The sequence below is a fragment of the Phoenix dactylifera genome, unplaced genomic scaffold (assembly GCF_009389715.1).
Source record: "Phoenix dactylifera cultivar Barhee BC4 unplaced genomic scaffold, palm_55x_up_171113_PBpolish2nd_filt_p 001983F, whole genome shotgun sequence".
Taxonomy (NCBI): Eukaryota; Viridiplantae; Streptophyta; class Magnoliopsida; order Arecales; family Arecaceae; genus Phoenix; species Phoenix dactylifera.
This window is the reverse complement of record NW_024069265.1, coordinates 1-14,775: the sequence shown is the minus strand read 5'-3', so window position 1 is coordinate 14,775 and position 14,775 is coordinate 1. Positions and strand designations below refer to the sequence as shown.

At 38.4% G+C, this 14,775-nt stretch overlaps 2 protein-coding genes across 3 annotated transcripts; both read left to right on the top strand.

The window, feature by feature from the left end:
• The first annotated feature begins 803 nt into the window (after nt 1-803).
• LOC120109283 lies at nt 804-7,697 on the top strand. 2 transcript variants are annotated; one of them, XM_039123043.1, is made up of 3 exons: nt 804-820; nt 5,513-5,798; nt 5,888-7,697. In XM_039123043.1, the coding sequence occupies exons 2-3, from the start codon at nt 5,665-5,667 to the stop codon at nt 7,590-7,592; spliced, it is 1,839 nt and encodes a 612-aa protein (XP_038978971.1). In that variant the 5' UTR covers nt 804-820; nt 5,513-5,664; the 3' UTR covers nt 7,593-7,697. The 2 variants fall into 2 exon arrangements, with proteins under 2 accessions (XP_038978971.1, XP_038978970.1); XM_039123042.1 differs by lacking the exon at nt 804-820 and adding an exon at nt 5,315-5,425.
• LOC103703171 lies at nt 7,413-10,953 on the top strand. Its single transcript, XM_017842196.3, has 4 exons — nt 7,413-8,971; nt 9,139-9,549; nt 9,906-10,135; nt 10,480-10,953. The coding sequence occupies exons 1-4, from the start codon at nt 7,654-7,656 to the stop codon at nt 10,729-10,731; spliced, it is 2,211 nt and encodes a 736-aa protein (XP_017697685.2). The 5' UTR covers nt 7,413-7,653; the 3' UTR covers nt 10,732-10,953.
• The last annotated feature ends 3,822 nt before the right edge of the window (nt 10,954-14,775 follow it).

Here is a 14,775-nt window from a genome sequence, read left to right as displayed (position 1 = left end):
AAAAAGAGGTATTAGGATAAATTTTTTTTTTAAAAATGTTTCGAACATAATCTTTCTCTACTTCTAAACTTCTCTCCTTATTTAACAAACAACTAAATTTGGATTTATAGCAGCATGTAGTAATCAATCCTATGAGTTTTAGTATGCATATTCATAAGTAGCCCTGATTTTACTTGAAATTAAGTGAAATGACTTGAGCTTGGCTATTTATAAAACAAACCAAGCTCAAACGAGTCACTTAGTTTCAATTGAAATAAGAGCGCTTATGAGCAACACATCCGATAAGAGCTTGATGTTTTCTTCCAATACTTTTTTTTTTGTTGAGAAAAGTAAGAGAGGGTTTTCTTAGTATTTTTTTCAAATTTGATTTATTAGTAATAACTTTACCAACTAATCCAGTTGGCGCCCACGAACTCAATATAAGAGACTTTACCAGCTTTAGAATATAGAAACACTTGTAATATTTTGATCGGAAAGAAAAAGCTAAAAGAGTCTTCTAGAATATGCCAATTATATCTCTTTAAGCTTGCTCTAAGCCAACAAGAGTTATCATTTTTATAAGGTTACATGAAGTAAATCTATGGACCAAAAAACCAAAGTCTTTAAAAAGAAACTCTTGGTAAGGCAATTAAGAATTCATATTGAGAAAGATGCGCACAAGACTCCTTAATGGGTAAGGAATTCTTTAGATGATTCTCGGAGATATGGTTGATCCAATTTTGCACACTCCAATGAGAATATATGTTGAGCTTGGTGGACCGGAGGAAGGGAGGTTGTTTTGGCTAGGGGATTTCATATCGGTTTTTAAACGCAACAATAGGTACGTCTCTCTCCATTCCTACTGTTCTTTAATATTTTTCAAAATGCAATCCTTAAATTTTGATATAAAGAAACAAAAACATCGTATTATTCAATATATTTCATCGATGATGCCTCTTATTAGTTGTAGTAGAGATCTATGATCAAACCCTTTGCTTTTATCTTAAATAGAGGGGTTCAAGGATCATAGGTGGAAGCTGTTCTAATTGTTTGATCTAAAATTATCAAATTAGTATGGTCTCTTGTTGATGTACTAGAGATCCATGAGCATATCCCACTTTTGTGAGAAATAGAGAGGGTGAGAAATATTGGATGGAAGATCTATTCCTGCCGTTTAATTTAAAATTAGTCATGAGCATCATCTTGAAAAAATTGAAAAAGAGAAAGTGATTATAGAAAATTTGAAGAAGGATAGGAAGAAGAATAAGAGCATTTTTCTTCTACACCTAAATAAAATTCTCTGAAGAGGCTGGAGTTGCAGGTAGACCTCCTTCAAAGGGGAAAGGACCCCCACTTTCTCAAAAAACTAAAAATATAATAAACAAAACAGAACAAAACAAGAACAGAATAAAGAAGGGGGAAAGGAGAAAAGGAAAGATAAAAAAAAAGGAGAAAAGGAAAGCTGAGGGGACCCCAGAGAAGTGCACCTGGATCTGCCCTTCTTCTTTTTTTTTTTTTAAGTGGGGCAATTACCGTCAACGGTCCCTTTCCACCCACCTCCGGTGCAGGGGAAAGCTCCACCTGAAACCTGACCACAGAAGTGAGGACGACTCGATCCTTTGTGCTCCCATGGTGCTTGATTCAACGTCGCTAAGAATTTAGGAAGTTCGGTGTGGGACAATTACGGATTGCCGTGGCTATACATTCAGGCAAGACTTGGACTTTTCCATCCAAAATGTTGCTTATGCTACTAGACCAATTAGTCGCTTACTTTTGAAGGCACATCAGGTCAAGTCAATTGGCCGTGTCACCTAGGGCTGTTTGCATGATGTCCAAGATTGATCAGAGAAACGGGTCGTGTCACAAAATGGAACACTAGTTGTGCCTAGGTAATAATCACTGACCTGTCAGGACACTAATACATGGGTAAGGTTTGGGTCCATTTGACCGGGCCAGGCTCAGATATGGTTAGCCAATCAAAATTGTAACACGACTAGAATGGGCCAACTTATATCCCACTCCAACTAATGGGACAAAAACCTTAGGAAAAAGCTCAACTATTTTGTTTGGCGGAATATGGGGAGTTCGGCTAGTTAGCTGCATTCTCAAATAAAAAGTAGCTTTAGTCTCGGCAATCCGGCCAGGAGATTACTATCATCTTTTTTTTTTTTTTTTTTGGGTGGGTGGGGGTGGTGGGGTTTGAACCAAATAACTTGGTCAGATGAGCCAGGAATAACCTGTCTCCATGCTAACATTTCAGAAGCCTCGCCTGAATCAAATTTATCTTCTCAACCAACCTTATCCCTGTTGGTTGAAAGTTTAAACCCCAGCAGTGGTGTATAATTTCCACAGCATTTCTCCAAAAAAGAAAAGGGGAAAATTTTCCTCCTCTTTTTTTTTCAAGATGCAGTTATTAGTGTTCCAGTAACAAACTAGAATAGTAAAGATAGGTGGTTGCAACCAAGTAGCATATGTAGAGTCAACAAGAAGTATTATTATACATGGGTTGCTTTGAGATTTATGTAAGTGGATGAATGATGAGTTCGGAGTGTATTGAGATTTGTGCAGTCATGATCTGACGGTGGATTTTACCAAAGAAGATGAATTCTTCTTTCGCACGAAAGATACAACCTCGATCCATTGGACACCGACTCATTTCAAGAGAAGAGGGTGCCAAACCAGATGTATCCTATTCATCAATCTAGAGACACTTTATAACTTGTATTAGAAATTTGAGTCGTCGTCCTCTCTTACGGTGTCCTTTTGCAAGGAGAATTTGGACTATCTCAAGCGAATGCCTTTTGTCTCAAAGGAAGGCCAGCAAATCTGCTGTTGAATGTTGGCCTGGACTCAATAGACCTCTTTTAAAGACAAAAACTTGGGATCAACTTTGCTGATGTTTCGATCTTGAATTGACCCCCTAATTAGTTCTTTAAAACCAAAAAGAAAAGAAAAAAAATATATATCTGAGAATCAAAACCGGTTGGCCTAATAAAATTATTAGCTATTGGATACCAATGATTTCGGTTGGAGTCTAGTCCTCGCTCTAATCTTGATTAGACCTTTTTCCATCCTAACTTTTAAAACTTATATTACAAATATTCCCATATGATTGTTGTTCATCTAATCATCTTCCACTCTCGTGCAATTCATGGCCAGGTTAAATCATTACCTAACCATTGACACTTAATAGAACAGTAAGATATATGCTGGTCCATGGTTTTCCGGGTCCTTTAGGGGGACCGTAGTCCCCGTTGGACATTGTGTTTGCATTCTAATTTTCCTCCACCGTGCCCTTGGCTCCAAGGGAATAGAGACAATTAAAGAGCACTAAAAGCTAATTGAGCTTCTAGTGGGGGCTATGTATGGTGGAGAATTAAAGAGGAGAATGACAAATAGTCCTCATGGAAAGTGCCCAAACTTGGAAAACAAAAGTCTAACCCCGATCACAAGTCTTCTAACTCTGTGAATGTCCTGCAAGACAAACACTTCACATAGATTTGTTGAGAGATTTCCTAATTAAGTTATTTCTTTAAAGACTTTTACCACCCTATTGTACATTTCTTCCGCAACTAAAAAATTCCTAACTTCCTTTCTTCTCCATTGAAAATTTAGGTGGGTGACATATTCAAATTATATATACATATATCATTGGAAAACTAATCTCCTTGCAACTTGGACGCAAATTCTCAAACATCCTTCGTTGCCAAGTTTTGCACTGCACTTAAGCTTGTTTTTCCTTGGCCTAGTTAGAATTAAGGAAATGCATGCTAAACGCGGTTCGAATATAACATCAATTCAGTGATAGGTCTTCGGCGGGATTGCGCGAAGAAACCATCCTTTCAACATCATGTGTAACATTCTAAAATCTAAATGCTTATAATACAATCAATTATTCTAGTTTATTGACGTGTCTATATAGTCCAATCTTATTTTATTACTATGATATAGACAGGAATTTTATATTAGGTTGCAGCAAAAATGACAGGTGAAGACTTTTGAGGATTTCTTGAACAAAAGTATGGCTTAAATTGTGGCCATTGTACCGTCTATTGCGGTGGAAATTTTGTTTTTTTTCCTTTATTTTCTGTTTATTGACTGCTACATATTGTTGTTTTCAGTGTGAACCATTGAAAAAAATGAGGTGCACATATCGTCCTTTCTTTGGCCTACAATGCCGGCCGGGTCATAACTATGGACAAGTTAGAAGGTTCCTAGCTATTGAAACACTGAGAACACATCATCAGAATATGAGATTGTTTAGGTGAATTCAATAGTTTAGTGATCTTATGCGGCATACTGAAACTATTAGGCGAATATAATTATTTCAATGAACTGGAGCAGTGTTGTGGTTAGCAGGTGAGATTCTTGAACTGCGTCAATAGAATCTACAAGTTATTGATTAAATAAAATGAGTTCATGACTACGATACCTTATTAGTATCAATAGTAGTATAAGGCTAATCAAATATGTTAAAGAGATGAACAACCAAAAAACAAAGAAATATACAACTAGTAGATCAATCTTAGATAAAAGGAAAGAGTACAATGTAATGATGATAGAAGGAGAGGGTATAAAAATATGGGCTCGTTTGGTTTACGGGAAGCATTTTTCCTCCTAGGAATATGATTTATGGAAAACAGATTCCTAGGAAAAGGATGCCTAGGGAAGTACTTTTGGCATATTTGGTTAACCATAGAAAAGTGAGAAATTTCCAAAATGCTTATGTTTGGTTGGCCATGGAAAAGTGAGAAATTTCCAAAGTGCTTATGTTTGGTTTACCATCTACTTTTCTGGAAAAATTATGTATAATTCCTATTATGTCCTTAATAAAAATTAGATCTTTAATGTCTCTTTAATGCTTCTTTAATACTGAAGGGTCTTTTTGGGAAAAAAATAAAAATGGAGTGATTTTCGCCTCATGAGAAAGCATTTCTCATGCTTTTCCATAAAATGTAGGAATCATATTTTCATGGGAATACAACTTTTTTTTTTCTCTTTTGAAAACTCCAACCAAATAAGAGACATCTCATTATTTTCTCGTTGACCACACTTTCCTCTCTCTTTTTTTCGCGAACCAAACGAGTTCTATAAGGCTGAAATTTTATGATTAGTGATATGTGGAAGAACTATATCTACCTTGTTCCACCGTATATTATTTTCCAAATCTTGTAGTCAGACGAGTTTTTATAGGAAGGTAGGTTCCCAGGGGGTGCATTGGCCTGGTCGGATATGATCCCAGTATTCTCGAAACACTTGGCAGGAAACGGATGGACTTCCCAACGGTCAAATCCGCCAATTAGTTAAGAAAATAATAACAGCCCGGAGATTTTTATGCAACCAAGGAATTAACCGCGGGCCAAGTTGTTCTCATGTTCTTTTCCCACCCTGCTCCCTTCCGTGAACTTCACCTCAAATGTCTCCTGTCTCATATCTCGTTAATTAGGTTGGATTTCGACCTCCTACAGCCATGTTTCAACGCGAAGCTTCGGATCCTTTCATTTGAATCATGCTCTGCTTTTCTTCTTCACAGGTGGTGAGTCTATTTCTCCTGCAGATTTTCCATGAAAGAATAAGAGAGGCCTCAAATTACTCCTCCATGATTGCTTCTAAATGAGATGAGTTCATAAGGGTGGGTGGGTTGCAGCATTGGATATCAGAAAATTTGCTCTTATTGGTACTTTTATGGGCTCCATGGATAAAGAGACGCTGAATGATATCATATTCAGAAGAATGGCTCTTCTCATCAGTTCCTGTTGGTTTTTCATCACCAATTCTCTGATCCTTCTGATTAGCTCTATAGCCAGACAAGTTTTCAGGTAACTGAATTCCAAGCCCAGTTTTCTTTTGATGTTCGAATTGTTTTGCTATGTAGAAACTAATATGTTCTTTTCTTTTTTTTTTGTAGAATATTTAAGATAGAGGATAGTTCTCAGGACGATGATTCCAACGTTTCGGCAATCGAGTCAAGGCTGATGCGAATTTTTGCCGAGTTAGAAGAGAAGGATTCTGATTTCTTACAGGAGAAAGAGACATCAAGTTTCAGTTTCAAGTTCCAGTACCAGATTTCTGAAGACCAGAGAGGAAGCAATGAAGAATCTCCTTCTCCTATTGCTCAAAATGAAGAATTCATGGCGCCTGTTGCCGAGGGAAAAGAACCATCCACTGCCACAAGCATTAGTAAGTACCGCTTCTTATCTGGGAAAGATTTCAGTGGCTTTGTACAAGAGCCAGAGGTCAAGACTTTTCGTGTTGAGGAGTCGTATATTGGCTCTGAAACAGATTATTTATGTCATAAAGATACAATAAACAGCAGGTTAGATGCCAGTTTAGTGCCTGCAAAAGATTTCCAACAGCCTAATGTGGAAGTTGTTGATGTTGCTAATTTAAATAATCAAGGCGAGTTTGAAGATGCGCTATCGATCAAAAACAAGAATATGGAGAAGGAAAAGGCTGTTAATTATGAGACTAGTTCACCGGGTGAGAAAGAAGTGGGTTCTCCATCAGCAAAAGAATTCGACAAACCCGGTGCGGAAGATGTTAGTACTGATAGCCTAAATGCAAGAAGGAAGCTAGGTAGTAGGTCAGAAAATGTGATATTGATCAAAAACAAGCATTTGGAGAAGGAAAAGGCCATTAATTATGAGACCGGTTCATTGGGTGAGAAAGAAGTAGGCGTTCTGTCAGCAAAGAATTTCCAATTACCCAGTGTGGAAGATGTTTGTACGGATAGTCTAAATGCAATAAGGAAGCTAGGGAAGTCGGAAGGAGGGATATTGATCAAAAACAAGATGCTGAAGAAGGAAAAAGCCATTAAGTCTGAGACTAGTTCATTGGGTGAGAAAGAGGTAGCCTTTCTGTCAGGAAAAATTTCCCAAGAGCCTAGCACCAAAGATGTTTGTACTGATAGTCTGAATGCAATAAGGAAACCAGGGAAGTCAGAAGATCGGATTTTGATCGAAAACAAGATGCTGAAGAAGGGAAAAGCCATTAATTCTGAGACTAGTTCATTGGGTGAGAAAGAGGTAGCCTTTCTGTCAGGAAAAAATTCCCAAGAGCCTAGCACCAAAGATGTTTGTACTGATAGTCTGAATGCAATAAGGAAACCAGGGAAGTCAGAAGATCGGATTTTGATCGAAAACAAGATGCTGAAGAAGGGAAAAGCCATTAATTCTGAGACTAGTTCATTGGGTGAGAAAGAGGTAGCCTTTCTGTCAGGAAAAAATTCCCAAGAGCCTAGCGCCGAAGATGTTTGTACTGATAGTCCGAATGCAATAAGGAAGCTAGGGAAGTCAGAAGATCGGATTTTGATCGAAAACAAGATGCTGAAGAAGGGAAAAGCCATTAATTCTGAGACTAGTTCATTGGGTGAGAAAGAGGTAGCCTTTCTGTCAGGAAAAAATTCCCAAGAGCCTAGCGCCGAAGATGTTTGTACTGATAGTCCGAATGCAATAAGGAAGCTAGGGAAGTCAGAAGATCGGATTTTGATTGAAAACAAGATGCTGAAGAAGGAAAAAACCATTAATTCTGAGACTAGCTCATTGGGTGAGAAAGAAGTAGCCTTTCTGTCAGGAAAAAAATTCAAGTGCCAGTGCCAAAGATGTTTGTCCTGATAATCTGAATGCAATAAGGAAGCGAGGGAAGTCAGAAGATGGGAAATTGATCAAAAATAAGATGCTGAAGAAGGGAAAGGCCATCAATTACAACAAAGAAGTAGGTTCTTTGTCAGCCAAAAAAATAAAAGAACGCAGGGTGAAAGATGTTCATACTGACGGTCTACGTGCCAGAAGGAAGCAAGGCAAGTCAGAACATGGGATATCGATCAAAAACAAGCTCTTGGAGAAGGAAATGGCTATCGGTTCTGGCACTAGTTTTAGTGGAGCAAGGTTTTTTTCAGAGGATTTCTATGGCTTGGACTCAGATTCTGAATCTCCTAGTTTCAGTGATGGTTACTCAGTAAAGGACCTCATCGTGGATTCAGACAGTGAAGGTTTCTTATCAGAGGGAGAATTTGTTGGGCACGAGCTTGGATCAGATACTACAGAAGCTTCAATGGATACTAACAGATATAAAGCACAATTATTAGAAGATATCCACAAATTGGAAGAATCCCAGCTGCAATTTAGCTACACTACTGATGCAGAGTCAACAGATTCTGGAGGGAGAATTAATTTTGAGAATATTGAGTCGGATGATGTCTGGTCAGAGAATGAGTTGAGCAGTCCTGAATCAGAACAAAAGGAACTGAATGAAGGAGAGGCTGAATCAAGAGTAGTTCAGAAGGTCAAGGAAAGAAAATGGCCTAGTTCAGATGCATCCCACATAGAATTCACTGATTCAAGTGACGACGAGCTTTATTCAATTAAAAATTCTGGCAGCTGTAGGAAGAGCTTGGATGAAGTCCTGTATGGAAGTGATTCGGTCAACCCAGAAACTGTACTCGAGAATTTAGATGGAAAGGAGGAAGAAGATTTGGCAAAGATTTGTAATTTTGAGAAAACCAAATCTGAGTCTTCAGAAACAAGGTGTGATATCTCTAATGGCAGCCCTTTGCGAGCAATTCATGTTGCGGGGCAACAGGATTCAGTGGAGCTCAGAAGAGAGATGGATGAACCAGTACAGAAATCAGAACTTGGAAGTGGAAAGGAATCGCCAGAGAAGGATGTAAAGAAAAGTGGAGAGAACAATTTGAAGTATTCAAATGATGAGGATTTGGATGATGAGGATTTTGATGAATTGGAGTCTCTGTGGGAACACCAAGATTTGATAGAGCAGCTAAAAATTGAATTGAAGAAAGCAAGGGCCACTGGTCTTCCAACCATCTTAGAAGAATCAGAAAGCCCAAAGACAGTCGAGGATCTGAAGCCGTGGAAGATTGATGAGCAGTTCTTGCGTGAGGATCCGATGGACGAGTTGCACAAGTTCTATAAGAGCTATAGAGAAAGGATGAGGAAATTTGATATCTTAAACTATCAAAAGATGTATGCAATAGGTGAGTCCAAATCTATTTCCTTTGTTCTTAGCAGCATGTCATCAAAATTTCAGTGCTTAATTTGTATTTCATTCATTCCACCCTCTTTTGACCAACTTTGTTTACTTAAAATCACATGCCTTAGTTGGCCATTAATATTTGTACTTCTCTTTCTCATCTGTTCACAGGCTTTCTCCAGCTGAAGGATCCTCTTCAATCAATGGGGTCTCAAAAACCCTTGATTTCTACAATCACATCCATTGTCTCCCAAAGTTTCTTGCCTTCTCGTCATAAATCCAACACTGATCCATCAGAGAAGTTCATCAAGGAGCTCCGGGATGACTTGGAGACAGTATATGTTGGGCAAACATGCCTCTCATGGGAATTCCTCCGCTGGCAGTACGAAAAGGCTCGGGAACTACCAGAATCTGATCCTTACAGGAGCCATCAGTACAATCAAGTGGCTGGAGAATTCCAACAGTTTCAAGTGATGCTGCAAAGGTTCATAGAGAATGAGTCCTTCCAGGGACCAAGGCTACCAAATTATGTGAAGAATCGATGCGTCCTTCAAAATCTTCTTCGAGTACCTGTGATTAAAGGTAAACCAAAAGAAACTTCTACTGAAAGGAACAAAGCATGCGATAAAATGCTTCAATACAGACATCTGATGCGATACTTGGTGCTTGCCAACAGTTTATAAGATGCTTTTGTATTGAGGTTTTTGTGTTATCTGCCTTATCATTAATCTCACTTTGCTCATAATAACAATGTTTCAGATCGCATCGGCTCACCACCAGATCTTAGCTTTCTGACAAATCTATTTGCTTTTTTTTTTTTCATTCCTTGAAATGAAATGCATCCATGTATCAGTTTGGCAAATTCATCTTCTGATATTAGCTTGGGAAGAATTCCATGTTACTTGATAAATTTTAAGCCCTAACTGGTTATGTTGCAGAGGATTGCTTGAAGGATAAATTGGAAGAACAAAGAAAGGGTAATGATGCAATTACAAGTGACATGTTGGAAGATATCATGGAAGAATCGATTACAATTTTCTGGGAATTTGTCAAGGCAGACAAAGATGAAACTCCAGTGATCTTAAAGGGCCTGTTGAGAACTCAGGTTGAACTTCAAGACCCATCAGACTATGAACTCATGATTGATATTCAAGCCATTTTGCAGAAGGTAGCCTTAACAATTTTCCTCGCAATTAGATATTCTGCATTACTTTGTATCTATTTCTGGTCTTTAGCTTACTCGGAATTGTTGATCGATCTAGCACAAGATCATGACATGAGCTACAAAATCCGTTAACTGGCTTTGATGCTTGCTAGTATAAAACTAATGATCTGTCAGATAAATGAATTCAAACTTTATGTATCCTGTTAGATTATATGACATTAGCATCTTTAAGATTCCTCCTTGTTTAAAAGAAAATCGATACTTTGAAGGAGTTCCTAACATATCGATAGTAAAGATCACCACCAAATACCTTTTCTTCTCTAACCATCCTTTTTCCTGTGGTGCAGAAAGAGAAGAAGTTAAAAGACATACTGAGAACTGGTAATTGCCTGGTCAAGAAGTTCAAAAAGCCAAAAGAAGACAGAACCAATCAAGACCTTTTCTTCTCACAGGTAGACATGAAGTTGGTAGCAAGGGTACTGAAAATGTCCAGAATTACAACTGAACAGCTGGTGTGGTGTCATAAGAAACTGAACAAGATTAATTTTGTAGATAGAAAGATCCATAGGGAGCCTGCATTTTTGTTATTTCCATGTTGAGATTGATGTTATTCTTGTTTTAAGTGTAATTTGCATGTAAACCTAGGAGAACCAGGTTTGTTATATGCAGTTCTCCACATAGGTTCTGCAGGGTTCATTATACTGATAATAATGGACCATACCTTTGTTTAGATTTTTAATTAACTAATAGCATAGCAGTCTACTTGTATGAACATTTTTTTTTCCTAATGCTATCAGCTAGATGGCGGCATGCACTCAAAGGTAATTAGCCATTATGTGTTTGATCTTCAACTGGGGTGTGCAGAAATGACTTCTGCTGTTGTTCATACAATATAAAATTTATAAACAAATAATGTGTTATTAACAAATAATTAAAAAAGAAGATGTGAAACCTGACAAGATTAATAATGCATGCTCCATCTTCTGTTTTGCTTTCCTCTTGCCCTCCCCTCTCTTAACCATGCCTTGTGATGGGTCCCTTTCCATCTGTTTGATGAATGAGTTGATTGGTTTTTTCCCATCTCTTGCATCGAAAAACAGATTATTTTCTACGATTCCAATTCTTCTCAGAACAGTATCCTTATCCTGGCTCAAGTTTCTTGACAAGAGTTTTGTAGCATTGGGAATGTGAGATTAACTAAGCTAGTTCATCAAATCAGAGAATAAGTCTATAAATGTGTGGGATACTTCATCAAGCAGTATAAATTTCACCGGGTATAGAGTGCACAAATTCACTGCCTGTATGGAGATATTTTTCTAAAGCATGACAGTCTTATTACTTCTGATAAGGAAAGGACCTCTGATTCTGAATTATTGACTTCCATTTTTGCTAGTTTTCCATAAAAATGAAAATAGAAATACTCTCTATTGGTGATCATCACAGGAAAAGAAAGATTATTAAATATGATCAACTTAGCATGCTTAGGAATTAAACTAAATTGAAAAAAATATGATGAACATCAGCAAGCTTGGGATTGAAACCCAAAATTAAGTATCAAGATGAGAATTAAAATAGTCCTTGAAATACAGGTCCAGAGCATAGAGGCTCAATCAGTTGTCACCGACAAGTAGAGAGATGAGCTTGTGCCAGCTAGAAGTCCTTGTAGGTCCAAGGGTTGGTGTTTTGACCAAAAGTTTGGAGAATATATGAAATAATCACCTAAATATCTAAAAAAATCTTGAACTATTCTCAACTATGTTTTTTCTTGGCCTGAACAATTTTCCAAATTATTTTCAAGAAGTCGAATTAAACCAAGATTGCCTGATGATTTACAAATGTTTTGATTTGTCACAAATTATTCTTCCTTCTGCAGAAAACATTTGTGATTCACAAATCAGTGGTGTCGGTTATGCTGTTTGTCCACTGTCGTTTTCCTTCCATCTTTCATGCTTGTTTTCACATTAACAAATGCAAGGATGCGTCGGTGAGTCAATACTCTTTAGTTTGCTAATATTTTTTCTGAATTTTGATAATCTAAATCCTCCCCAAATTTTTTATCGAATTCTCCAAATCTTCTTGGATTTCCAAGACTCTGTGCCCTGCCACGTGTACCGTTAATAAGACTACATGCCCCAAATGGTTGTGCTTGTAGATAACTCATTTATGTAGCAGTACATCGAGATAAGCACTTAATGAGCGGAGCTTATAAAGAAGCTGCTATGAGTGGCTTCATGCAATGCCACGTGGTGCATACACTCGGTATAATTTTTCCTAACATGTGGACCTCTTTTTTGGACCTCACTAATTATTGTACTTGACTACTGAGTGGTTACGATTGTGGGAATTATAAGTGGAGAACTATCAACGAGCATAGCATTTGAGATGGACAATTAAATTCCCTTCACTCTTTTAATAGCCTTAGCAGTTCAAGGATGGTGATGTACAAGCCCATCATCTGGGAATCCTCCACAGATGCCAGGTTATCAAACTGCAAGTGCTGGGCCATGAAGCATAGAAAGTGTCTCAACCACTAGCAAGTCTGCACAAAAATTGTTGTCAAGTGGTGCTACAAAATTCTGAGCATCCTTGTACATTAGAATTCTAGATGCTGAAGTAGTGCCAAGAGCTTTCGTGAAGCCCCATCCTCTCTCGATGGCCTTTGCATCAAAAAAATAAAAGAGTTTTTTGCATGGATATCCTTCTAAATATCGGATTTTGCATGAATATCTTTCCAAAATTGATATTTGTATATATACCCTCGTAAAATTTGTTACTGTACAAATATCCCTAATATAACGGTTGTTCTAACGATGTTAAAATAAATCATATTTATATTAATTAAAAAGAAAATAAAATTTTAAAATCATGCTATTGTTCCTGTATTCTTCCCCTGCTGCTATTGGGATCGCGATCCATTTACATGTCTACCCATTAAGAGTATTTTAGTCATTTTAATTAGAAACCGTTAATTTTTTAACTCCGTTAGATAGTATGGGTACATATGTAAAATCAAAAATTTAAAAAAAAAATAGAATAGCAAAACAAATATTTTTACGAGGGTATACATACAAATATTAATTTTGGAAGGGTATTCATGCAAAAATCTGATATTTAGGAGGGTATTCATGCAAAAAATCTAAAATACAAATAAAAGAATTTTTGCAGACTAGGCTCTGAGTTTTTTCGCAGAGCGTAGTTGAACCGGATATTCAATAATATTGCTTAATAGGGCATTAAGATTTTACTAGTGTTATGTGGATTAATCCTAAAGTCTAAATATTTGTATGAGCCGGGTAGCCAAGCTGATGAGGGAGGCATGCTTTTTTTATGGATGGATGCACCGGAGATGGCAATAACGTATTCCTAAAATGGCCGGAGGAGTGAAGATTCATCAATTCTTTTCAATTTAGTCCTTCAAAATATTTAACCTCTTTGGATTTTACAATTTGAGGTCTTCCCTACCGAAGGAGATTACCTTTCTGCCACTGCTCCCATTTGTCATTAAAGAATATTTCATGGATAAGTGCTGCTGTCTTCCAAGTAGGCTTTGAATGCCATTCCTTTAGGCACATAAGGCTTTTGAGATCCTTCTTGATGTTTAAGTACAAATTTTTGTGTGAGGATTAATTTTCATATGAAAAACTTATCAATTGAGTTAATAGATGTCCAGGCAAAAAATAATTCGGCACTCAGCATAGGGCATGTCGAAGCTTAAAATGTGCACAAAATTTTGAGCCTTACAAGTTTAATCCAGTTCCTAGCCAAGCTTGAGGCATGGTCTTCCCTTGGTTCATATTCGAGTCCATAATTTGACGTGAGATGCCTGCTTATGAGCCTTACAGAATGAGATATGATGGGAGGCGAAATGGATCGTCCAGCCCATAATAAAAAGGGCCACCCAATTTCGGTCCAACAGATACCAATGCCAACCAGACGTGTCCTCAATCCGGCTCAGAATCAGCCCGACCTCGGACTTCGCCAAAAGCTCCTTCAACCTCAGATATTCGCTGACGTGCCCCGGCCAAGATCGGGGCGCCCTCTTTATTCGCTGACACGCCTCCGACCGAGCTCGGGGCGCCCTCTCCAATTACATGCCCCGACTCCTGAGCTCGGGGCACTTCGCCGGACACACCTCGGCACCCGTCAAGCCGATCCTCGCCAAATGCATGATGCGACCTCTCAATGAATTCGGCCTTGCCGATAGCCCGCACTCATATGCGTGCCCACGCCCTCCTACGTGGCCGTACGTCGCGACACCGCTCTTCGCCACGCTTTGTTAGCTGGCCCATGGCAGTCCAAGGACAACGCTATATTACTCTGGCCATACCCTACTACGACTGTCAATGCCTTACCGTTTCCAAGAACGGACTCCACCGCGCACCACAAGCAAGCTCTGGCTGCGCCACTCCCTCTCATGATGGGAACGGCCATGCTTCGCTACCTGAGTACCCCTATCACGACTATAAAAATTTCCAACAAGTAATATATATTGAGGAGACTTTTGGCTGGACCTACTAAACTCCACTCCAAACTTGATCGTCAGAGGACCTTTACCGAAACACTGATGAGGCTTTGTGCAGATACTCCGTCAGTTGCAGGAGGTGGTTCCCTTTCATTTTCCTCCACGCTCCGGCAGCTCCCCT